Source organism: Erpetoichthys calabaricus, chromosome 5 (assembly GCF_900747795.2).
Source record: "Erpetoichthys calabaricus chromosome 5, fErpCal1.3, whole genome shotgun sequence".
NCBI classification, from domain to species: domain Eukaryota; kingdom Metazoa; phylum Chordata; class Cladistia; order Polypteriformes; family Polypteridae; genus Erpetoichthys; species Erpetoichthys calabaricus.
Window position 1 is genome coordinate 13,841,234 of NC_041398.2, and position 25,567 is coordinate 13,866,800.

General features: G+C 42.3%; 2 protein-coding genes across 6 annotated transcripts in view; both read right to left on the bottom strand.

The window, feature by feature from the left end:
* Positions 1 to 25,567, bottom strand: part of LOC114641732 (zona pellucida sperm-binding protein 4-like) — a 144,982-nt gene that overhangs the window by 57,922 nt on the left and 61,493 nt on the right. Inside the window, exons 1-4 of one of the 5 annotated variants that reach the window (XM_051927513.1) lie at positions 23,976 to 24,143; positions 23,775 to 23,896; positions 23,613 to 23,685; positions 23,382 to 23,537 (exon numbers count right to left, since the gene is read on the bottom strand). The exons of 3 other annotated variants lie outside the window; for them this stretch is intronic. In XM_051927513.1, coding sequence (XP_051783473.1) covers positions 23,382 to 23,537; positions 23,613 to 23,685; positions 23,775 to 23,896; positions 23,976 to 24,129 — 505 coding nt within the window. In that variant the 5' untranslated portion in view covers positions 24,130 to 24,143. Of the gene's footprint in view, positions 1 to 23,381; positions 23,538 to 23,612; positions 23,686 to 23,774; positions 23,897 to 23,975; positions 24,144 to 25,567 lie in introns of those variants that run through there. One more of the 5 variants, XM_051927508.1, reaches the window with a different exon arrangement.
* Positions 1 to 25,567, bottom strand: part of LOC114641560 (zona pellucida sperm-binding protein 4-like) — a 126,638-nt gene that overhangs the window by 3,019 nt on the left and 98,052 nt on the right. The window contains exon 13 of the mRNA XM_051927445.1: positions 20,927 to 20,966. Within this exon, the coding sequence (XP_051783405.1) occupies positions 20,927 to 20,966 (40 nt within the window). The remainder of the gene's footprint in view (positions 1 to 20,926; positions 20,967 to 25,567) is intronic.

Here is a 25,567-nt window from a genome sequence, read left to right on the forward strand (position 1 = left end):
CGGCGCGCACAGGTGACTAGTTAGCGAGAAGGCGCGAGAATGGAGCGCGGGAAATCGGCGGCACTTCATCTGCTCGTGCGGCTTTATTGAGCAATCAGCACGTCACGGCATCGGACTGATCTGTCCAAACGAAAACCATGTAGAAATGACCGCTATGCAGGTGGATCTGTCTGTTAATATAATGAGGGAAATCAGTGAACATCAAGGAAGAAATGTGACAAGTACGAGTATTTCTAAAGAGGGACTGTGTAAGTGAAGCTGGTTTAGGAATGACCCGGCGCTGTGATGGAAGAAATGACTTTTGTCCTGCACATGCCCAGTTTATAGCTTGTTAGTATTAAATCTGTGAGGGGATTTAAAGTGACTTTTAAAGAATTCTCACCCGATTGCAATTCCAGTACGTATCCTAACCTTTCTTATATTGAACAGTGGACATTTAATATAATAATTACTTAACCGATCCTTCATTCAATCTGTTTAAACTAAAACACCCTAACCGTATTGTAAATATGAATTTAACATAACTCTGGTAATAATAGTCACTTGGGGAGTTCCAGATTATTAAACCTGATGTAAAATAAATAAACGTCTGCCTGTTGTCTGTTTCAAGTGGCACACTTATGACAACACACAAGTGGGCGCCAAGCCTCGAGATCCCAGTGGTGTGTAGGGGGGGGGCTGAGGTTCACCCCCATCCTTCATGAGGGGTCTTTTCTTCCATCCATCCATTCATTATCCAACCCACTATATCCTAACTACAGGGTCTCGGGGTCTGCTGGAGCCAATCCCAGCCAGCAGGGTGCAAGGCAGGAACAAATCCCGGGCAGGGTGCCATGCTTCTACAGTTTTAGCTTTGTGTACCAGGAACAAGCCACGTGATTTTCCACAAAGATTCAAGAAGCATATGACTTTCATGTGAATATGATTGTTCTTTTTAAAGAGTGCCAAAACCCTTCCATTTTCTTACTTCATCTTTTCCACTCATTCTATGCGACACTATTCTAATAGATATTTTTTCTTGTCAAAAGGCTTTGTTCAGAGTTACATGAAATAAAATTTGTGTAGGAAATTGTAACAATGGTACCTTTATGTAGAAACACTGTATCTGTATGTTAACAATAAGAGACAACGTTCATTTTATTTATTGGATTTCATGTGTGTTTGAGTTTTACATGAAGGTGTTTTCTGGGCATCAATCCAGAGAAATGGTCTAAAGCCAAACATGGGAAGATTGTCAGCCAGATACCTGGAAGAGTGATCCAAAAAAACAAAAAAGTCAGTGAGGGGTCTTCTCAGAAAACTCACAGATTTCCAGTGCAGTGCAGTGTAAGAGTGGTAAGCATTGGTGCTGTAGAGCAATGAAGAGCTACAAGAAAGACCCTCATTGTCCTGCACTCTGAACCTTTAGATGAACACACTTCACTTACGACAGAGAGAGATTGCTATGCAGGTGGACCCCTGAAGTTCACTAACTCGTCTATATTCAGCATATTCCTTCCCCCTGTGTAGTTGTTAACTGGTGTCATTTTGGGGCTATCACTCTTTTCCAGTTATCTATAAGAGATGGTGAACTACTTTGTTCTTGCACGGCACTCTTCAGCATGTGCAGGTGCAGAGTGGCACCCTCAACTCTCAAGGCGAGATGCAAGAATAGATGATATTACTCACAGGGATACAGATTTGTTCAAATACATCCAAACCAACGTAGAAAACAATGAACACAAATGAAAAACAACAACATCTGTCCATCGGCTATTGTGAAGTCCTCCACAAGGTGTGATTATGGATGATGATGTTAAAACAACAACAAACATTTTCATACAATTGATGGAGCTCAAAGTGCTTTACCGGATGTAGAAAGAGAGAAAAAAAACAAAATATATAAGAAAATAAAATTTGGCAATACTAATTATCATAGAATAAAAGTAAGGTCTGATGGCCAGGGACGACAGAACAAAACAAAAACAAAGAAAAACTCCAGACGGCTGGAGAAAAAAAAAAAAATCTGCAGGGGTTCAGAGGTCACGAGACCACCCAGCCCCCTCTAGGCATTCTACTTAACATAAATGACCTCAATCAGTCCTCATGGTATTCAGGGTTCACATGGAAGAACTTGATGATGACGGTCATGTGGACTTCTGGCCTCTAATCCATCAATGTAAGGACATCACGGTGCTTTGATGAGGTGGTGGGGGCGCAGATCACAAAAAAACAGAAAAAGAACAGAAGAGAAATTAGGGGTTAGTATGGATTGTGGAGCCCCCATGAATGATAATGATAATTCAATGCATAAACAGAGCATCAGGATTACACTAAGATGAAGCTATGAGAAAGCCATGTTAAAGTAAGGAGTTTTCAGCAGTGTTTTAAAGAGCTCCACCGTATCAGCCTGGAGAATTTCTATCGGTCAGCTATTCCAGATTTGAGGTGCATAACAGCAGAAGGCCGCCTCACCACATCTTTTACGTTTAGATCTTGGAATTCTAAGGAGACCCTCATTTGAAGATCTAATATTACAATTTGGAGTGTAAGGTGAGAGGCCTTCTGAAATATAAGACGGGGTGAGATTATTTAAGGCCTTTAAAACCATAAGCAGTATTTCAAAGTCAATTCTAAATGACTCGGGTAACCAGTGTAGTGACATCAGAATTGGGGTTATGAGCTCAGATTTTTTTTTACTAGTTAAGATTCTAGCAGCTCCATTTTAGATAGATAGATAGATAGATAGATAGATAGATAGATAGATAGATAGATAGATAGATAGATAGATAGATAGATAGATAGATAGATAGATAGATAGATAGATAGATAGATAGATAGATAGATAGATAGATAGATAGATAGATAGATAGATAGATAGATAGATAGATAGATAGATAGATAGATAGATAGATACTTTATTAATCCCAATGGGAAATTCACATTCTCCAGCAGCAACATACTGATACAATAAATAATATTAAATTATTTAATATTAAATTTTAAATATTAAATGTTAAATTAAATTAAATAATGCAGGAGAAAAACAGACAATAACTTTGTAAATGTTAAATGTTAACGTTTACAACCCCCGGGGTAACCTAATTTTGCACTCGTTGTCACCGATTGATGACTTTTTTTTTTTTTTTGGGTGGTCCTGAGTGGAGTACGTTACAGTAATCTAGTCGACTAAAAACAAAACTGTGAACTCATTTCTGAGCGTCTTGAAAAGTTATGAGGTCTAAAATGGACAATCAAACTTTTTTTTTTTTAAATCATAGTCAAGCCTTTTTTTTATCATTTGACGGTTTTGGGTAATTAATCCATGCTTTTATCTCACCACATCTCAATTACTGTAACTCCCAGTACTCTGGGGTCAGTCAGGCTCCCCTCTCCCAACTCCGGCTGGTCCAGAACGCTGCAGCACGTCTCTGAACATATCACCCCGATTCTTGAATCACTACATTGGCTTCCAGTACAGATTAGAATACATTTTCAGATTCTCATCTAAGCTATATTTGGTTGCCCCCCCCACCCCACCACCTACCTCAATGACCTGATTATTCCATACTCCCCAGCAAACTCTCTCAGGACTGCTGATCTCTTTCTGTTGACTGCTTGAAATGCCCGGATGAAGAAAAGACGACTCCAGGCATTCTCTGTCCTGGCTGCAAGATTGTGGAATGGTTTACCCCTGAAAGTGAAGGTGACCCCCTCACTGCCTACTGTTTTTTATCATGTCTTAAAAGTTATTTTTATTCCTTGGTTTTTAACTCAGTTTCAGAGCCGTCACCCTTTGTCCTGATATTAAAATTATCAATTGTCTGTCTTTTTTTTTTCCTTTATCATGATTTAAATTTTTTCTTTGTTGTGTGACCTGGTATGTGGTTTGTACAGTACTTTGGATTCAACTCCTATTGTTTTAGAGTGCTTTTTAAATAAACATGAAAAGAAATAAAATCAGTTTATTGTAGCACCAGGGTACAGAACAAGACAAGCCAGACACGGTCCGAGTCCTGGAGCCCTCGGCCAACAAGCCACCTCCCCCTTATTGGTCATTGGCTGAGTCAGTGCTGGGGCGGCCAATCACATGAAAAGACCATTCTAATTTTAAATGAGGTGCGCTTTTCCATAGCCAGGCAAAGCACTTGGCAGCAGAACAGTGACTCCAAGTGCCAAACATAATAGAAGAGACTTTGTAACAGATTAGAAATGTAGCCCAGGTTTATACTTCAAGCGACGCCACGAGTGCTCCAGCGGAAGCGTTGTGCCATTTATACTTGCGCGCGTACTTTACGTAAATCTGGAAGATTCCACCAGGTGGCAGTGCGAGATGTCATCACGGTGAGTAAACGTTCGTCCTCGCTGTGTTGTGAATTGCCTGGAACATCCATTAAATTTCAAGGACACCTTACCGCAATCTCTCTGAAAATGATATTTAATGATTACATTCGTCAATCCAGGGATGCACCCATTCCAGCTAGCACTGGGCTCGAGGCAGGAACAATCATCACAAGGTGAACACAAGCACTCACATACACTGGCGTCATTTTAGCGTCACCAAATCCCCAAACCTTCATGTCTTTGGAAGGAAACCGGAGCCCACTGTGGAAACCCACCCGGAAAAAACATACAAACTGCAGGCAGGGAACACCAGCGACGCGACTCCCTGCGAGACAGCAGCGCTAACCGCTCAGCCACCGTGCCGCCCCATATGTGTAATTATTAACAGTATTCATTAATTAAACGAAGTTAACGACTTATCTGTAAAATATAACATACGTACTTTAATGCATTTCATCATGAAAGTGATATCAAGTATAAATCTAAGGATTCTAAATGTGCAGGGAGCTGGGATATCATAAATGTAACATGTTCTGTGAGGCGATCTATTGCTATTTGCCGCTGCCGTCAATGCAGGAGGACGCCCCAGAAGCACGTAACGATTAACAACTGGGTCGGTTTTAGGATGACGTTTACGACGGTTTACTTAAACTATGGGATTAAAGTAGACAATTTCCACTTTAATCACAAAATAGACCTTTTTCCATCCATCCATATTCCAACCCGCTGAATCCGAGCACAGGGTCACGGGGGTCTGCTGGAGCCAATCCCAGCCAACACAGGGCACAAGGCAGGAAACAATCCCGGGCAGGGTGCCAACCCACCGCAGGTAGACATTTTTGCTATGTTAATTTTTTTCTGTATGGCTCAGATATGCTTGTTGTACATTCTGATACTGTTGTGTTGTGTGTTGTGATGACACAGAAATTGGTGTGTCAGTCAGTCATTCTCCGACCCGCTATATCCTAACACAGGGTCATGGGGTTTTGCTGGAGTCAATCCCAGCCAGCACAGGCAGGAACAAACCCCGCGCAGGGTGCCAGCCCACCGCAGGGCACACACACACACACAGTACAATTTAGGATCGCCAGTGCACCCAACCTGCATGTCTTTGGACTGTGGGAGGAAAGGCAGGAAGGCACGGCGAGAACATGCAATCTCCGCACAGGGAGGACCCGGGAAGCGAATCCAGCTCTCCTTCGTGCAAGGCACCAGCGCTACCACTGCGCCACCGTGCCGCCCAAGATGGTATGTGAGACTTCTAAATATAAAAGCAACACGAATGCATTTGTATGTCTGCATTTTGCTTCACCACATCGAACCATTCATCAAACATAGCAGCAGGCACATCGATCCCGGAGGATCTTTAAAGCGGCTTTCTGTCACATATCTAGTAAACAGAGACTCTGACGTCACGCCCCTTCCCCGACGGGACTGCAACTCGGGCACGAGTTAATTTCTGAAGACCTGCTCAGAGTACATGTCAGATGAATTCTGGGAATGCGAGGCAGCCAGGAAGTGTGCGCGTGCGCGTTTTGAGCTTGCGTTATAAACGGGCCCTTTATAAGGCAGCCAGAAGTCAGAACGCACCCTCAGCCAGTACGGCTTGTGAGCCCAGTTCGTGTTTGCCTGTACAAACAGCAGCATGGTTTTGCTCAGCAAATCTCATTCACGCATCACACATGTCCCATTATAAAATAATTGGGTGGTTCGAGGTCTGTCATAAGAATATAAGAAATCTGACAAACAAGGAGAGCTGATTCGGTCCCGGAAGCTCGTTTGTAATGCTGTCCCAAAATCTCAGCCAGATACGGACTCTCTCTCTCTCTCTCTTCAGAGGCTGAGCACACGTCTCCTTTTAGTGGGAGAGTCGAGTTTTAAGGTACAGCAACCCATTTTATGTCAATGCCTTCTAAAATTTTAGAAAATGTCCCAACAACCCCCGCGCTCTTTGATGTACGTTTTAATATAAGGTGTACTCCGACTGGCTGAAGTCGCGTCTCATTTTGGAAGAATGAAAAGCAAGTCAGCTTTACCTTAATTGTATGAAGCAAAAAAATTGCAAAAAATGCCCCAAGTTTAAAATCCATTAACTAACCACCCCAGCACATCGGATTGTTAATCTGTTTCGTAATTTATTAAAATCAGAGCTTATTGGCCACAATTACGATAAGCAGACGACGTTAAATGAGCGACATTTTCTGTCATTTAAACACCGATAACGTCACCTGTGTACGTTTTGTAACCTCAAAGTTACAAATATGTAAGAGAAACGTCATGTTGTAACTTTATCTTACAAAACAATTTACGCTATTTGGTATGTCACGTGCTGTTTAGCTAAGAGCTCAGCAGTCCCAACATCTCGCGCCGACATCTGATGAAGCAAATAAATCACAGGAACTGACTGGAGCGTCGAAGTGTTTTCTGAACTGTCCAGACGCAGCTCCTTGAGTCTGTAGTGCTGAGCTTTGAGGGGTTCATCACCTTAAATGTAGAGAAATAGCATTCACACATCATCTGCTCCTCACGCTGACCCAGTAAGGTATGATGGCCCCCTCTGTGGAGCGATGTGCCAGCTGTAATGGCAGAGAAGAGCAGGTGTGATTTTTGAGTCCCCTCCTGAAACACTTCAGTGCTCTAAGCGTCGGTGTGACGGGTCGAAAGTCATTCAGATCTGATAAAACGCTTCTAAACCTTTAAGTATTTGCGACCCGAGTTTTCATAACAGTTTTAATCGCGCCCCCCTAACGTTTTTTTGAAAGGAGCCCACTAATACCAATTTGTTCTTTTTTAATTAATGATATATCATAGACTGCGGTGGGTTGGCATCCTGCCCGGGATTGGTTCCTGCCTTGTGTACCTGTGTTGGCTGGGATTGGCTCCAGCAGACCCCCGTGACCCTGTGTTCGGATTCAGCGGGTTGGGAAATGGATGGATGATATATCATAGATGTACAGTATATTTTATTACACCTACTTAACTTTTATCGACGTTTATTTAACTCTATATTTATTTTTCTAGTATCAGAACGTAGTTTAAGTTCATTTGTTTTGGTTTCAATAGATGTATTTTTCATATTTTTGATTCTTGTTTTCTTTTTTTCACATTATCGCGCCCCCCTTTTTGTTACTTTGCAAGGTGCAACCGCCCCACAGATTAAGAACCACGGTGATAAATAAGCAAATATTACAGCAGGCTGACAGGATTTGGTCAGACAGGACTCATCCAGCACATTCTTGCATTGCACTTGTTGTCAGCTGGTCACAGGTTCAAGGGCACCAAGCAAAAGGATATCAGGTGGTGTGATGCCCAGGTGTGTCCAGCCATGAACACCTAATCCTGTCAGGACATCTTGTAGTTTGAGATTGAGATGGACCAGTTGCAAGTGAAAAGGCAGACATGATTTTCAGTGAGCAAAACGGTTTAAAATTCTTTTGAATAAACCCTTCCCGGTGTCACAGTACCATAAACAAACCTCCAATGGAATCCACCTTATAGGGACAAGTGTCTGTCTATCTGGCTATCCAACAGATGGCGCATCACAAACTTTAGCAATGCTAAGTCCCAAGCTTCTTACTTGTTGTCTTGTATCCCAATCCAGCCTTGTCCCAGATGTCCTTTGACTTTGGTGTTGCCTTGCCCAGGGTGGTGGAGAGGATGGAATGGAAGAAATTGATTCTGTGGACAGGTGGGCTTAATACACATCACAAGTTGAGATCAGGAGTATCTGGGATTGATTGATTGATTGATTGGAATCGGGGCACACAGCCAATCTGTCGGAGCCAGAATTCTGGCTGGGTTGTAGGGGATCAAATCCTTGTTTCACTCAGTGATATGCAAATCATTTTATAACTTTGACGTAATCTGTTTTTTCTGGATTTTTGGTTGATATTCTGTCTCTCTCCATTAAAATGAAACTACCATAAAAATTAGAGACTGTTTATTTCTAATTGAGCAAACTTACAAATTCAGCAGGGGATCAAATACTTATTTCCCCCACTGTATATATCCATATTACTAACCGGAGGTTGTAAACCGGATGGACGCAGGGCGCAAGGCCCATAGAGGTGCGCGCGCACTGCAGCGAGCCCACACATAGCTAACGACACAGCCATACAAAATACAGAAATGCCGGATGGACGCAGGGCGCATCGAGGCGCACACGCACTGCTGCACTGCAAGGATAAACACAAGTAACGCAGGCGCCTACAACGCGCTTCTGAAACACCACAACGAAACAGCTCAACTAATGGAAATACAAATCCGAGCCCATAGCTAACGACATAGCCACAGAGACAACAAAAGCGACATGAATCAGCGCGAATTTGAATCACATTACAGTGTTACAGTAAACCGGATGTCACGAATCGCCCGCCTACCAGTGTGATCGTTTTGAAGACCCATTTAGATGTACCAGGCTCGGCCGTTTGCCTAGGCTGTACAAATCCAAGCCCATAGCTAACAACACAGCCACAGAGAAAACAAGAACAAAACGATTCAGTGCATATTTGAATCACATTACAGTGTTACAGTACGGAATCCACAATGAAAGCGCTGAACTAAATACAAATACAAGCCCGTATGGCTTAACCATGGCTACAACCTGTACACTAAACCTGAGGTGCAGCCTGCACGCCAGAGTGTACAGCCGCCCAAGCGCGACCGCCCACAGCACCTCATATACCACGTTCGTTTAGTAATGTAGCCCTCCATGCCCGGAACTGCCGCCATGGCCACTTCAGCACGCGAATCCGCCGCCGTCAACAAACGACTTCTCGCTGACGACACAGCCATAGGAAAACAAACACGCGACTGCATGGCTGAAAACAATAAACGAAGGCGCCTACAACTGAGTCACAGCTCAGTACAAATATGTTTATTTAATTAAATGGACTGTCCCAGGACGCACCCACCCTCCATAATATTTCATCCCTCCAAGTATCAGAGGGAACTGAAAGTGATTGCCATTCTTGGATTTGTGATTCTTTCGAGAATCGGGGGCTATATATATAATGGGCGGCCGGGATGCCCATGCTGCATATGTTCCGGGGGAGCAGCCATGGGCTCCTCAGTATACTTGGTGGCAGCCTCCCTGGGTGACATTGGTGCCTCAGTTTCCCGCAGGGCTCCATGGGGGGATCTGGGGTGGCCACCAGGGGGTGCTGCATTGATCCTGGAGCCTTTATGGACACCTCTACAGCCCCGCCTGGAAGTTCAATTAGCCACAGGTGATCAAGCACCTGGAGCACTTCCGGGTGGGCTACACCACTCAGGAGCCAGAATTGGGAGGAAGAGGACGAGGTTTCCTGGGAGGAGTGGTGGTGGTGCCAGAGGAAGGATTGGTTTGGTTGTCTGTAGTAATTGAAGTGCTTTGGGCCTGTGGGACACGGGGATGGCATGCCCCACGGCTGAAGAGAAAATAAAAACTCTTGGTGATTTTACACGTGCCTCTGCCTCAGTCTGTGTCGGGTCGGGCGCTATATAGCTCCTTATTACAATATATATTTATAAACGCATACACACATATAAAGTGTATATGCTTATATATTTTTTTTTAAAATGTCAGACCAACAATAAGGTGAGGTTGGTCAACATGGAGGACAAAAAAAAAATCCTGAGAGGGTTCAAGGCCTAAACACCAGCCCACCCTTACTATGGCAAACCCAAAAGACCACCAAGCCCCCACTGGGCATTGAGTCTAACAGACTGTTCTTAAGTCATTCTTTATTGTTTGTTTTAACTTGTGTTAGAGGATTCAAAGCATGGAGTCCCTTTGCACTTTGGGGTATCTGCTTTCATTCAAACATTCAGTCATCACAGGTGGCTGCACAGGACTTTGTTTTCTTTTTGCATTCTTCTATGGTCGGGTTCTGTGCTACCAGCACCTGATCAAATAAAATCGGGAGTGGGGTCCCGTAGACTTTCTTGTTACTCAGATATGGGGATGGATATTTGAGAAGTATACCACCCTCAAGACAATGATTTTTATATTATGTACATTAAAAAACTATTAACAACAAATCAACTTAATAAAAGGTAAAGTACCACTTCTGGTTAACGGAAATAGCCCAAAGGTTGATAGAAATCTACGTTTTGTACCTAATACTAATAAGTGAAAGTGTACTCAAGTTGGCATGTTTACACACACACACACACAGACATAATTCCATAAATGTTATTTTTGGACTCTGGGAGGTCTAAAAATGTCGATATTCATCAAAATCGCAAAATGGAATTTTGGACGATTACGATACTTTCCCTATGCTTCATATATGAGAAAATAAAAAAGGTAATGATGAATACAGATTTATTGAAAAGTATGATTCCATACATATCTACTGAAGTTCATACAGTACATTTTATTTTTGTAGAGCCCAAAATCACGTAAGAAGTGCCACAATGGATTTTAACACTAGAATTACCAGAGCCTACAAAAAAAATCGTAAATCCGGCCCACCTTAAATCCATTCGCACCACTCCATCAGCATCTTTTGTCCTGTACATGTGCAGAAAAAGACAAGCAGCAAGCAGCCTGCTATTCCATCCCCTCACCACCACAGAACGTGCACAAAGTTCTCCCAGCTCAGGCCTTGATTGATTATCTGGGAGTGAAGTGCTGGAGTTTTAGAGTGGAAATAATAGATCATTATTTGGAACACACGCAATTCATGTGTGTTCCGTTTCTATAATAATCTGTGTAAGCACTTTGTTAAAACAGAAACATTTTTCATATTTTAGTAGTAAATGACAAAATGTTGGCATAAACTGTATAATGTGTGAAGCCTGAAGTCCAAAGATCAAGTAAACACTTTCACAAAAGGTTCAAGGATGATACAAAAACTTCTGCAGCATAGCGGCAAGTTCTGCTGACTTGTAATTTAGAGTCACCGGTTCGATCCCGACTCACTCCTATATTTGCCATTTTCAGTAGTGAGCTGCTCTTATCTATAATAATAAAAGGCAAAGCCCTCACTGACTGACTCACTCACTGACTGACTGACTCACTCATCACTAATTCTCCAACTTCCCGTGTAGGTGGAAGGCTGAAATTTGGCAGGCTCATTCCTTACAGCTTACTTACAAAAGTTAGGCAGGTTTCATTTCGAAATTCAAAGCGTAATGGTCATAACTGGAACATATTTTTTGTCCATACACTGTAATGGAGGAGGCGGAGTCACGTATCGCGTCATCACGCCTCCTACGTAATCACGTGAACTAAAAACAAGGAAGACATTTATAGCACGAGTCACACGCGGGAACGAAGGTAAATGACGTTAATTTTTGACTGTCTTTTAATACTGTGTAAGCATACATATTAACACATGTGCAATTAAACGTGTGCATTTACGGGGTGATTTCTCAGGCTTAAAAGCTCACCTTTTATCAAACGCGGGAAGAAAGGTAACTGACGTTGTTCACTGTCTTTTAATACTGTGTAACCATACATATTAACACATGTGCAATTAAACGTGTGCATTTACGGGGTGATTTCTCAGGCTTAAAAGCTCGCCTTTTACTAAAAAGGTAAATGCAAAACTATTTTCAATCAGTTTATTGAAACGCTCCCGTTAAGGATTGCAATAACATATTCGCGAGATAAAACAACGAAGTAGGGGGAAATGGAGGAACAGCCGCAAACAGCGAAGAGCAAAAAATTAATTAAACAATTGAGAACGGAGCGAGTTAAGCATACAAGCATGTTCATAAGGGAAACAAACCACGGTGTAAAACGTAAGTTTAAATTAAGTTTATAGAAACGCTCCCGCTGCGGATTGCAATAACATATTCGCGAGATAAAAGTTTAATGACAAGACACGAGGTATAAACGAACCACACGCCGTGGCGCAACGTTAGGGGCAACAGTTTCAACCATTCTATGATCTGCTTCTCGCAACTGAAAGACGGCACATGGCGGATGTTAGCCGACTTGCTGACCGCAACGTTAGGGGCTTCAACTATGGCGCTGACACAACATCTCAGTGCCAACACTTTGCAGACTGTACTTAAAAGACACGCCCTCCTCACTGGACAGTTAAAAACACCAATCAAACTAACAATGACATCAAGTATTACCCAATCCAAAGTAGGAAAGGAGGCATCTTCATAAAATGCGTGTGGGATAATTTGCATGAGACGCTGCTTTAAAAAAAAAAATGATACAAAACATACGGGATAAATCCCGTCCAGTATTGATTCAAAACGGGACGCGCAATTTCATTCTCAAACCCGGCACGATTCCGTATTTTAAAGGATGGGTGGCAACCCTACAGTGCCAGGTAACCACCCATACAATCAGATTGTGATTCAGACTAGGAATGCAATGAATGTAATTACCCCGATCTACATACAAGGCGAAAGTCTTGCAACATTCAAAGATGATGGTTTGGGATAATTAGTACTTATTAAGTACAGCATGGAACATAAAAGAGCTTATGAAGCCTTGAACCGAAAAAAGCAAGATCTCAGAGATCGTAAAAAAAAAAAAGGAGGTAATGTCGTTTTACTCGCTGTAGATTTTAGTCAAACATTACCAGTTATTCCACGAGGGAGACCAGCAGATGAACTCAACGCGTGTTTAAAATCCATGCTTTTCCCACGCTCGGTTATATGTTGCGTGTTCTCGGGTAGGTACACCAAAAAATGTATACATTTAAGCATGTAATGGGCAAAGAAAAAATTAGGTATACCCAAAGGCACTGCAGTAGTACTCAATGTAACTTTACTTCTTAAATGTTAATGTTTTACTGTTTAATAATTTATATGCTTCTTATATATTGTTCAAATTCTTTTATCAAAATACCAGTGACAGCGCAATGCACGATAGCATGGAGTGAATACACCATACGCATCTGCCCACGGCCGCCCTGGTGTGCGCAGATAGGAGTTGATTCTAAAATAAAATAAACATAAAAAGAGTAATACAATCATCACCCATAAAGCGGATAGCAGACGTGACGTATTATATGTGTATCACATTTCAAGTCAATACGTGAAACGGTTTGCAAGCTACAGGTGATTTAAAATCCTGGACCGACCAACGAAAAGCCACGGTAGCAAATTATAGAAGAAGATTTTACTGTTTAATAATTTATATTTATATGAAATGTGCTTCTTATATATTACTTCATATTCTCATATGATAATGATGTTAATGTTGTTTATATTGATTTCTATGTTATTGTAAGTGCATCTATGTGTGTATATGTATGTATGTATGTATGTATGTGTATATATATATATATATACACATACATATATATATATATATATAAAAAATATATATATAAAAAATATATGTGTATATGTATATATATCTGTATATGTGTGTGTATATGTGTATATGTATATATATATGACAGCAACACTCATAACAATGACAACACAATTACATTGACAATCATGTTACATTATTTTTAAAATGTTTCCTTTACTTTTTCATAACCTCTTTAACACACTACTTCTCCGCTGCGAAGCACGGGTATTTTGCTAGTCTATAATAATAAAAGGCAAAGCCCTCACTGACTGACTCACTCACTCACTCACTGACTGACTGACTCACTCATCACTAATTCTCCAACTTCCCGTGTAGGTGGAAGGCTGAAATTTGGCAGGCTCATTCCTTACAGCTTACTTACAAAAGTTAGGCAGTTTTCATTTCAAAATTATACGCGTAATGGTCATAACTGGAACCTCTTTTTTGTCCATATACTGTAATGGTAGGCAGCAAGATGGCTGTAGGAGACTGAGTTGCGTGTCGCGTCATCACGCCTCCCACGTAATCACGTGAACTGACTGTGAACTCAGTACGTAGAAAAGAAGGAGGAGCCCCAAAGAGCGCAGAAGAAAACATTCATTACACAATTGACAAGGCAGCGAAACAATAAGAAGCGAGTGAGTGACGCATACAAGCATCTTCATAAGACATGAGGTATAAAAAAGCACGGTGTAAACCGTAAGTCTAAATTTACTTTATAGAAACGCTCCCGCTGCCGTTTGCAATACCAAATTCGCGAGATACAAGTTTAATGAGAAGACACGAGGTATAAAAAAGCACGGTGTAAACCGTAACCTTAACTTTATAGAAACGCTCCCGCTGCCGTTTGCAATGCCATATTCGCGAGATACAAGTTTAATGAGAAGACACGAGGTATAAACGAGAGTTTGCATCACTTTGTAACAGAGTTAAAATTGCTGTAGCGAGAAACTTTTAACTGCCGGGTCTTAGCTAACATTAAATAAACCCGTGGACATCGCAACATCACACAAGAGAGTGGCTTACGTGAAGTGACTGAACGCAGCAGGAGTGATCACTTACATGAATGAAACCTGTTCAAAAAACACATTACACAATTGATAAGGTAGGAAAAGAATATGAAACAAGGCACGGTATAAACCGTAACTTTAAGTTTATAGAAACGCTGCCGTTTGCAATACCATATTCGCCCCTGCGAAGCGCGGTGATTTTGCTATATATATTAAACTATTTCAACCATTGTATGATCTGCTTCTCGCAACTGAAAGAGGGCACCGTGGCAGAAGTTAGCCGACTTGCTCACCAACCACAAGCGTTACCTGGTAGGTAACCACCCATACAATCAGATTGTGAATCAGACTACGAATGCCTGCAATGTAATTACCCCGATCTACATGCTGTCAAATGAACGAACCTCACGCCGTGGCACAACGTTAGGGGCTTCGCCTCTACGTCCGAGGATCGATTCCCGTAAGGGAGTGCAGTGACTGTGTTCTCCTGATGAGCCCACAATTACGGCGAAACACGTGTCGCATACTATGCATCTTCAAAGCACGGTGTAAACAGTAAGTTTAAATTGAGTTTATAGAAACGCTCCTGCTGCCGTTTGCAATACCATATTAGATGACTTTGTAACAGAGTTAAAATTGCTGGAGCGATAAATTTTTAACTGCCGGGTCATGTCGCGTGTTCTTGGGTAGGTACACCAAAAAATGTATACATTTATGCATGTAATGGGCAAACAAAAAATGTACTATACCCGAAAGCACTACAGTAGTACTCAATGTATCTTTACTTCTTAAATGTTAATGTTTTACTGTTTAATAATTTATACGCTTCTTATATGTTATTCAGATTCTTTTATCAAAATACCAGTAACAGCGCACTGCACGATAACGTGGAGTGAATACACTTGACATGACCATTCATAGTATTTATCCTCTTTCTCTGTACGTTTACCATTCGTTTGCTCAGAGGTTGATGCGCTTGCTGCTTAATGATCAGCTGTTGACCCTAGCGTCCCGCTGCTTCTCTTCTTTCGTCGGCATCTTTTCCCGTTAAAAATGATTTTTTTTAAAACTTAGTATGTTTTCTTTAATTTTTCAGTTAAGCTGGCACTTAAGTCTTCAATCTGCCTCAAGAATGATTAGCGGAGGTGGTAGACAATGAAAACGTCAGCCGTACGCATCCGCCACGCACGCACTGGTGCGCGCAGCTGTGAGTTGATTCTACAATAAAATAAAATAAAGATAAAAAGAGTAATAACTTGCAGCACCGCTATTCAATTACACTTGCCTAACGCCTCTCCTAAGGGGAAATACTGTGGGATCTGGGCATCCGTCAAAGCAGCAATCACAAGCCCGATTACAAAGCGGGAAGCTGTGATTTGTCGTCTCCCTCCCATGTAACAATCACAGCCCGTGTTGCAACGCACTATGTATATATATGTATATATGTGTATGTGTGTGTATATGTATGTGTGTATATATATATATATATATATATATATATATATATATATATATATATATATATATATATATATGTGTGTGTTCATATGTGTGGGAAAGCGAATAGTAGACGTGACGTAGTATCTGTGTACCAAATTTCAAGTCAATAGGTGAAACGGTTTGCGAGCTACAGCTGATTTAAAATCCTGGACAGACAAATGAATAGCCACGGTAGTGTTTTATACAAGAACATTTTAATGTTTAATAATTTATATTTATATGCAATGTGCTTCTTATATATTACTTCATATTCTCAAATGATAATGATGTTAATGTTGTTTATATTGATTTCTATGTTATTGTAAGTGCTCTTTATTTGTGCAAAAATAAATTTGGCAATTACACTTATTTTATACATACATTTTATTTTTTTCTCTTGCACTCAGTGAGCGAATCCACTGGGTAATCAGCTATATATATATATATATATATATATATATATATATATAGAGAGAGAGATATATGTGTATGTATGTACATATACAAATATGTATATATATGTATATATGTTTATATATATGTAGATATACAAATATGTATATGTATATATATATGTATATATGTGTATATATATATGTAGATATACAAATATGTATATATATGTATATGTGTCTGCATGTGTGTGTATATATATATATATATATATATATATATATATATAATGTATGTGTATATATATATGTTGATATATGTATATATATGTGGATGTGTATATGTATATATTTATGTATATACAGTATGTTTATGTATATATATGTTTACATAACCTCTTTAACACACTACTTCTCCGCTGCGAAGCGCGGGTATTTTGCTAGTTGTTAATATACAGTACACACATACATTTGGTTTGCGTCTAACACATGGTGTACATTTATAGGACTTGTAAAAGTTTTTTTTTCCCCACTTATTCTCGGTCACGATATGTACTACTGCCCTAGGGATCTGACGCTGTTTTTATTTGATACTGGGAATAACTGGAGATGTGAGTGGTTTTAAGGCAATGGAACTGGACATTCTCTGATCTGGAGGGATAAAAGCTGACACACAGACGCTGGCGACTGACTTCTTCATATCTCACCGTCACTTGATTTTTTTTTAATTCAGTTTTACTGAGGGTTTCTGCTCATGCTGAATTAGTGTACATTTTATGGTCTATGACAAACAGAGACATAGGTATATATGATATTTGGAATTATCCATTATGACCTTATAGTACATTTCGGAAAACATTGTAGCAGGTTGATAATTGGCTTGCTCTTGGCCTCCTGTTCTGCACTCTTATTAGATAATCCTAAACTTAGCAAGGATTTCCAAAGTGCTATATAGTGGGACTTCACACCAGCGGATTAGCCAGTCCCAGCACAGCAGATTTCAGTCACCTCATGCAGTCCTGGACTGGTTGATCTGGATTAATGAACATTTACAACAGAACTCACAAGTCCTTACGAGTCGAGCACTGAACAGTCGATTAACCGCAGACTAAGTCTGAGAAACTAAGAGGAGAACCTTCACACTGGCACAGCAAAAGAGACTGCTGACAGTGCAGGAAGATGATCAGCATTTCTAACAAAAGAGGAGCAACAGCAGGAGCCGATGGCAAGGAGTAGAAGAAAATCACTGATGGAGTGAATGTGTTAAAGAGTTAAACAATGTTGCATTGTTGAAAATGTCACCCTGGTGAGAGGACTTGAAGCTTTGTAGGCCCTCAAGTGTGATACTGTTTTTGTAACATTAAGGGTATCAAAAGAGGGCAAGACCCTTGCCAATAGCAGAAGTGCTCCCCCATCTATAGAGTGTGGCAAGGATTAGACTCAAAAGTCATAAAAAAAAGTTTCGGGGCAGCCACCCGTGTATTATCCTTGGATGCAATTGGGCTTTTAAGAAAAATAGATTGTCGGACTCTGACTTGTGCACATTGGTGCAAAGAACCGTTCAACTGGTGGTAAGATGGCAGTTTGAAAGGCCCATATGGGATATGATGCCAAAGAGGCCAGAACCGGAAGGATCTTCCTCCATAGGCTCGGACCCGGATGTGTCGTCATCAAAAAGGCTGGAACAGGGACGCTTCTCCATAGGTTTGGGACTGGAACTGACATCACCAGAGGGGCTGGAACCAGACATGACATCATCAGGTGCCAGAACTAGAAGTAGCCTCATCAGGGCCAGGCCGAATGGTCTGCACCATGGTGAACAAACAAAAAAAGCACACCACCACCCACCGCTCTGGCATAGGACTACTCTTATTCAGGCCCTTTAGCTGCTTCCCATGCACACGTATGTGACGAGAGCTGTTCGTCATTACCGTGAGAGTCACCTAACATTATGGGGCCTGCACTGAACCCTGTGCTTCATGGAAATTAAATGGCAAAAAGAGACCAAAGGTTAATTACTTTTATGTATAAATATGCATACGACGACTTGGAACAACGGCAACTCTTCAAAAGGTAAATTCCCGGTTACAACTCACGAGGACAAACGTTCAGGGTGTCACGTTTTAATTATGCCAACGGCATACTTCGTAAATGATTTGTAAAAGCCACCGCTGATGAATCACAGATACAAAGCCCCACTAACATTGTGCAAGGACGTTGGGGGATACATCTCGGGACACGAGCCTGTCAGAGCATGGAGAGACACCACTTCAATGTTAGACTGGCTAAGCAATCCTAAGTGTGCCTGTGTGTGAAACCTCTAAAAACCATAAGAAAATGGGCATTGCCCATTCAAAAAAAAACATCAACTCAAAGCCACAATAGGCTGCACTGAAGCAGTCAGGTTTTATAAAAGTTGGTCCAATTCAAAGCCTTGGATGCTGAAAGGACAAGTATCATGCAGATGACACATCCTCGGTATCAATTAAAACGGCTGGGCAAAGTCATTCCTAGAGGGCCGTGGGTTTTTGTTCCAACCCAGTTGCTTAATTAGAAAACAATCCTTGCCAATAATTACATTTCATGGCTTGTTGGTGCTTTAACTCTGCTATGTCAAGTCATTCTCATATCCTAGATATTTTTTTTTCCATTCTAAGGATATCATCCAAATACTTTGAAGTGTAAAATGGATGGGTAATTCTCAGTCCTTCACTTTCTCTTCTTTCCTTCCAAGTATTTAATTAAACCAAACCGTGCATGATAAATACACAGGTGTAAAGGGTAACAAGCAAAATGGATAACTGCTGGTTTCTTTTGTCATTTGCAGCTTATTGCTAATAAGGATTAAAAACTAAGAATGCAGCTGTTTAAGACTTACATAAGCAATAAGGCTTCAAAATCTTAACGAGGGAGATTACTAAAATGAAGCAGAAGGGTTTCTAGAGCAATACAGGCTTCTTAAACAATTGGGTTGGAACAAAAACCTGCAGCCACTGTGGCCCTCCAGGAATGACTTTGCCCACCCCTGAATTAAACAATCCCACCCATTTCTAAAAAGAGAACTCCATGACTGGTCACACGAAGAGCTTCCAAGACCTTGTTCTTGCTTTATAAAAAAAGCAGGGCAAGACTAGGGTATTGTGTTACCCATTATGGGTGTAGGGAGACCTTTTATTGGCCAATAAAAAAAGAAAAATCTAATATGGAAGTTAAAGGCAACTCAGGCCCCCTTCAAGCAAGATGCAATACAGAAACTGGAATTCCGTGCATTTATATATGAATGCTAGGACAGAGACTGCATTGGAAAACCTTTAGGTAAGACTGTGCTTGAAGGGCCATTAATTGCCTTGAAAGCTTGCATAATGAAATCTTTAGTTAGCCAAGAAAAGGGGGCCGTGTTTGACTTCACTGCACGAAGGTGGAGAGAGACAGGTTAGCTCCTTAAGTTAGGAACACAATTTTAAGGCTAGCAGGGACATTCTGTAATGTCCTCTTCCTCAGTTGTAGGCAGACTACCATTTACACTCTGTCCAAAGGATATCAAAAGAGGACACAAAAACCAGGCAGGCCACATCATTTGGGAATTTTTCTGTGGATAACATGAAAATCTACCACTGGAAGAAACTGAATTGAGTGCAGCTGATCATCCAGCCCATTGGAGAGCACCAAATGCACCAAGGACTGTAGGAAGATCTAATTAATCAATAAGGATAAGTCACAGCCATGAAGGGATGACATGCCAAGGGGACTGGATTAAAATGAAACCCACTGGCATGAAAATCGTAAGGGAGACTAGATGGGTCAGAGTTTAGACTGTCAGAACAAACATCTGCAGGTGGTTACTGCATTAATTAGCAAAATGGTTATTTTTCCTAACATTTTTTGCAGTTCATGTTCAAGTGAAGCCCTTAACACACTTGTAGGGGTGAAGGGTTTACCATTTTGACCAGCAGGTGTGTTCAGAATTGGTGCAATGGCAACAGCAACAGAAAGGTCGTAACAAGTCCTCAGACTGGGATTCTGGGGAGGAGATGGGCAGATCACCACCCAGAAGCCAATTTTGTATAAAGCCACAACCACCAACAGAAGAAAAAGGTGTCCAAGATTGTGAGGTAGTCTGGTGGCAAAGAATCTTTATTAAAACCAGTTATGCAGCAAAGACATTACATATTCCGATTCACTTTTTGCCAGTTTGGCCTCCTCATGGCAAGTACGGCCAAAATGATCACCACCAGAAATATGGCAGCTGCAGCTACCAACACCAAGTAGCCAGAGAGAAGAGGGGCTGTGAGAGGAAGACAAACAAAGGTTTACTCTCCAGTCAGGATTAGCCAAACCCATAAGCCATGTCATGGTCTACTCCAGTAGGAGGACCAAGACTGTTACCTTCCTGCTTCAGCCTGGACGATTGCACCTGGTTGACCTCAATAACGACAGGACCACTGTGAAGGAGCACATTCTTCCTGGACAGAGCAATTTGTGCCAACTTGTCTGCAGCTCTGCCCGATCCTGAAAGCAGAGGGGATAAGGGTAAGTTCAAATAAGCTACTGGGAGCCAACCAAAATTGCTCAACATGGAGAAACCAAGCAATGTAACTACATCTAGCTCTGCAATGCTTTTCTCTTTAAAAAGATGTTCTACTAAACCATTAGTGGAACTCGCAGCGACTACTGGAATATCAAAGTGATCAGAGTTTACACACTTCTTGCAGGGCAGCTCTGAGTACAGGGGTCTGTGGCAGAGGGATAGCAGGCAGCAGCAACACAGAAGATGAAGATCTACAGAGATAAGGACAGTGGTGAACCCACATCACTAGGAGACGAAACCCTTTACAATCTTTGGTCTAGTGATAGCAATACAAAAAAAAAAAAAAAAAAAAAAAAAAATTAGGATTTCTACCTTTTCAGCCAAGGCTTGCCGAGCTGCAGGATCCACAAAAGCAAACATCTCAAAGACAAATCTCTTGTAATGACTTGGGTAGGCCAATCCAGATGTACTGTCCACAGTCACCAAGCTTGTCAAATAGTTGTCACCAGTGTATGGGCACCTAGACAAAGCAGGCCCCCCACACCTCAGTTAGCACTGATGAGTCAGACTCTCCTCCCTGCCATCACACAAGGTGGTCACCTACCCATTCACCAGAAGGCTCCACTGGGGCTGGCTAGTAGCAGAAGGTCCTGGGGTGACCCAGCAGTCCCCAAGAGTCAGCACAAGGTTAGGGTCAGTCCTGTTCATTATGTGCACTTCCACAGCCACAGGATCCCTCAGAGTTTTGGTCACTGGGTAGTCCGCATCCACATAGTAGGAGCCATAGGAGGGATCTGACCATGGAAAGGAGGGAATAGACTGCTGTTAAGTAATTCCCCCTAACCACATGATCCTCTTAGCTCCAAATCCACCAAGCTTAAAAGCCTTCAAGCCATTCTGGGAATAAGCAGCAAGGCAAAACCAACTAGGACACCACCCTCTAAAGCAGGGGTGGCAAACTCCAGGCCTGGAAGGCTGTAGTGCCTGCAGATGTTCATTCTTTTTCTAATCAGTGACCAGTTCTCACTGCTAATTAACTTCCCCACCCTCCCCCCCCCCAAAAAAAAAAAAATCCATGTTAGAAGAGTTCAGCCCTCTGAATGGGATTCCTTTCTTCATTAAATGTCAGTCAACCAGAAATGAGATGTGAAATGAGCCAGATTACCAGCAAAAGTGGGGCTTCAAAAGCCAATCAATTTCACTCCACTTTAATGAGTAGCCAATTCTTATTAAACCCATTATTTTATTCCATGGCTTGTTGCTCTCATTCTGCCTCCACACACACACACACAATTTCAAAAAACTTTGTTCTAAGATCAAAAGGTTTTGGTGACCCGAGATCAACCTTACCAAGACCATCATCTCTAATTACAGATTGTGTAATAGGTACAGGGGAGCTGGTCATGTGGTGGCTTTTGTTTCTCTTGGTTTGGTGAAGAAAAAAAAAAAAAAAAAAAAGGGGCTGGAGTCTAATTAAAAGTAATCAGCAAAAACTGGTCACTAATTAAGATGGTGGCAAGAATGAAAGCCTGCAGCCCCTGTGCCACTCAGGGTCCTGGAGTTTCCCCCACCTCTGCCCTACAGTACCTGTTGCAATGACCAATTCCAGGTTAAATGGCCCTTGCTCTACTACTGGAAGAGGTGGCGCCACAGTATACACCTCAGCCTCCACTTGCACATCCTGGCTTCCAGAGTAGGTGCACTGGAAGAATAACCTGAGGAGAGAAACACCACATCATAGCAGGTAGATCACATTTAGGGTTTGAGGAAGCAGGTTCAGAAGCCTTACTTGTAGACACTGTCCCTGGTGATGGAGCCCTCTGGACCACTGCTCACAGTGATGGCAGCAGACATGGTGTTCTGGTAGGTCACATTGCCTCCAGCCAGCAACTGAAACAGCAATAGTATAATCACAGCTGGTGCCCCTCACCTCCCAATTAAATGGGAGAGGGAGGTCACCAATAATCTGTTGCATTTGGGCGCTCAAATACCTAAATATCCCATGCTTTTAGTTTAAGGGGGGGGGGGGAGTGAGGTTTGTTCCAACAATGCTGACCCACTCAGCATTTGAGATAAAGCATTATCTAGGTGGGCATGTCTAGCAGCAGTGAGTTCTCTGGCAGATGAAGTCTTACCTGAACTGTGCTACCACAGGCACGGACTGGAAACTGGTACATGACAAAGCTGGACAGGCTGGTCACAGGGCTGCAGCTGGGGGAACTGCTGTCCACCAACTGGATGGACCCAAGATCCAGAGGAGGAAGGGTCACATTCTCAGACACCACCACCACAAACTGGCCATCCAGGGTGCACTGCACAGTCACTGGCCAAAGCAAACAAGCATGAATATCCAGTAGCAGCCACCTTTGCTCACTCACACCCACCCAACCACTCACCATCATTGGCATAATAGCATGGACTGGTGCTGCTGCTTGAATCATAGCAACAGTTGTTGGCTTCACAGTCCGCTTGACTGATGGATGAAGACCCTCCACAAAGGAGCTTCTCACTGTCTGCAACTGTGCATCTCTCATCAATCACAAGTCGGGGAGCTGCAATGGTCAGAAAGCTAATTTAGAAGATGGGAGACACACTCCTGGTGCTAACTCAGAAGAGAAAAAACATACCCGACTTAGGACACACGAATGTTTTCAAATTAGAGGGTTTTCCCACGGCAATGATCACAACATACATGTGTCTCTACAGAGAGCAGAAGAGGCTCAAAACCATTATACAAGATACACGGAGTAAAAACGGCGAGCCACGACGAAAGCGTTGGCGCTACTCACCCGTTCAAACGCGTAACCGTATGGTGAAGACAAGGGCACGGTTAGTGTAGTGCGACCAAACATTACACGGTAATAGACTCCTGGAAGATTTTGAGTAACCTTTACCAGTCCGCGTCTCACCTCTGAAAAATAGAAAGCTGATGACATTTACTTGAAGACGTAGGCACTGACAAATCCTTGTCCTCAATGACGCACACTCACTCTGGATATAAACAGTCGAATAGCCATCAAATGACAGCGTCATCGTCTTGGCCCTGTCACATTTCTTAGTCACGGGCACGTCCACCAAGACAAACTGAGCACCCGACACGCACACAACCAACCAGAAAAGACACCAACAACCTAAACGAGCCATGCTGTGAATGCAACAAACACTACATGGACATGAGAGCGCACGCGCGGGTTTAAATCATCGGCAGCGGAGCGCGCAGGTGACTCTTTAGTGACAAGTCAATGGAGCGCGGGAAATCGGAGGCAATGAACGGCTTTATTGACCAATCAGCACGTCACGGCATCGGACTGATCCGTCCAAACGAAGACCGTGTAGAAGTGACCGCTCTGCGGGGCGATCTGTCTGTTAATTTAATGAGGGAAATCAGTAAACATCTTACTATATAAAAGCGGTCGGGATTGTCCTTCCGTAGCTGTATTCCGCTTATCACAGACTTACTACTTGCGGTCCGAAGCGACTTGAGCAGAGTTCTGGTGCTCCCATGGTTCCCTTGCTTTTGTGCGCTATCCGCTGGAAAAATAGACAAAATTATGTCTCTGGAAATAATTAAGGTTGATGGAGTACAAATGCCTCACCGCGTAGTAAATATCAGGGGAGATGGTGCTTGATTATTCTCATCTATCGCTTATTTAGTGCATGAAACTCCGTCTTTAGCGGTACAGATTCAGGCTGATATTGTACGACATGTTTTAAGTAATTGGTCAAGGTTTCAGCCAATTTACAATGATGCCGTCATGAATCTCTTATAGAAATGAGCTTCAGTATCTCACTGAAATGTCAAAGTCTCAAACTTATGGTACCATTTCTGAGCTAATGGCAGCGGGAGAGTTGTTCCCCTATGAGTTTCAAGTATATTATTATGGAGCCCTACACTCCAAGTTTGGACAGGCACTCGAGGGGATAAAAAAACTTAGGTTTTCGGGAGATGTTATGAATGGGCACTTTGATGTTCTCATTCCCTACACTTACATGCCTGATGTACACATGGAGCACACACAAATTGAGGATAAAAGTAAAAGGCGGGTGAGCCTAGTCAAGGAAGAAAAGAAGACAAGAAACGTGACAAGTACGAGTGTTTCTAAAGCGGGGCTTTGTATGAAGGACAGTTTGTGAATGACTTCTAAACGAAGTACTAACAAATAAATCAAAAGAAAGGGGGTCAGGATGAGAGTCTTTACAATAAAACATGACAGTTCTCTTAATAACCGTTATGATGATTTGTGTGGGCGGCACGGTGGTGCAGTGGGTAGCGCTGCTGCCTCGCAGTTGGGTCACCTTCGATTTCCGGGTCCTCCCTGCGTGGAGTTTGCATGTTCTCCCCGTGTCTGCGTGGGTTTCCTCCGGGCGCTCCGGTTTCCTCCCACATTCCAAAGACATGCAGGTTAGGTGGATTGGCGGTTCTAAATTGGCCCTAGTGTGTGCTTGGTGTGTGGGTGTGTTTGTGTGTGTCCTGCGGTGGGTTGGCACCCTGCCCGGGATTGTTCCCTGCCTTGTGCCCTGTGTTCGCTGGGATTGGCTCCAGCAGACCCCCGTGACCCTGTGTTTGGATTCAGCGGGTTGG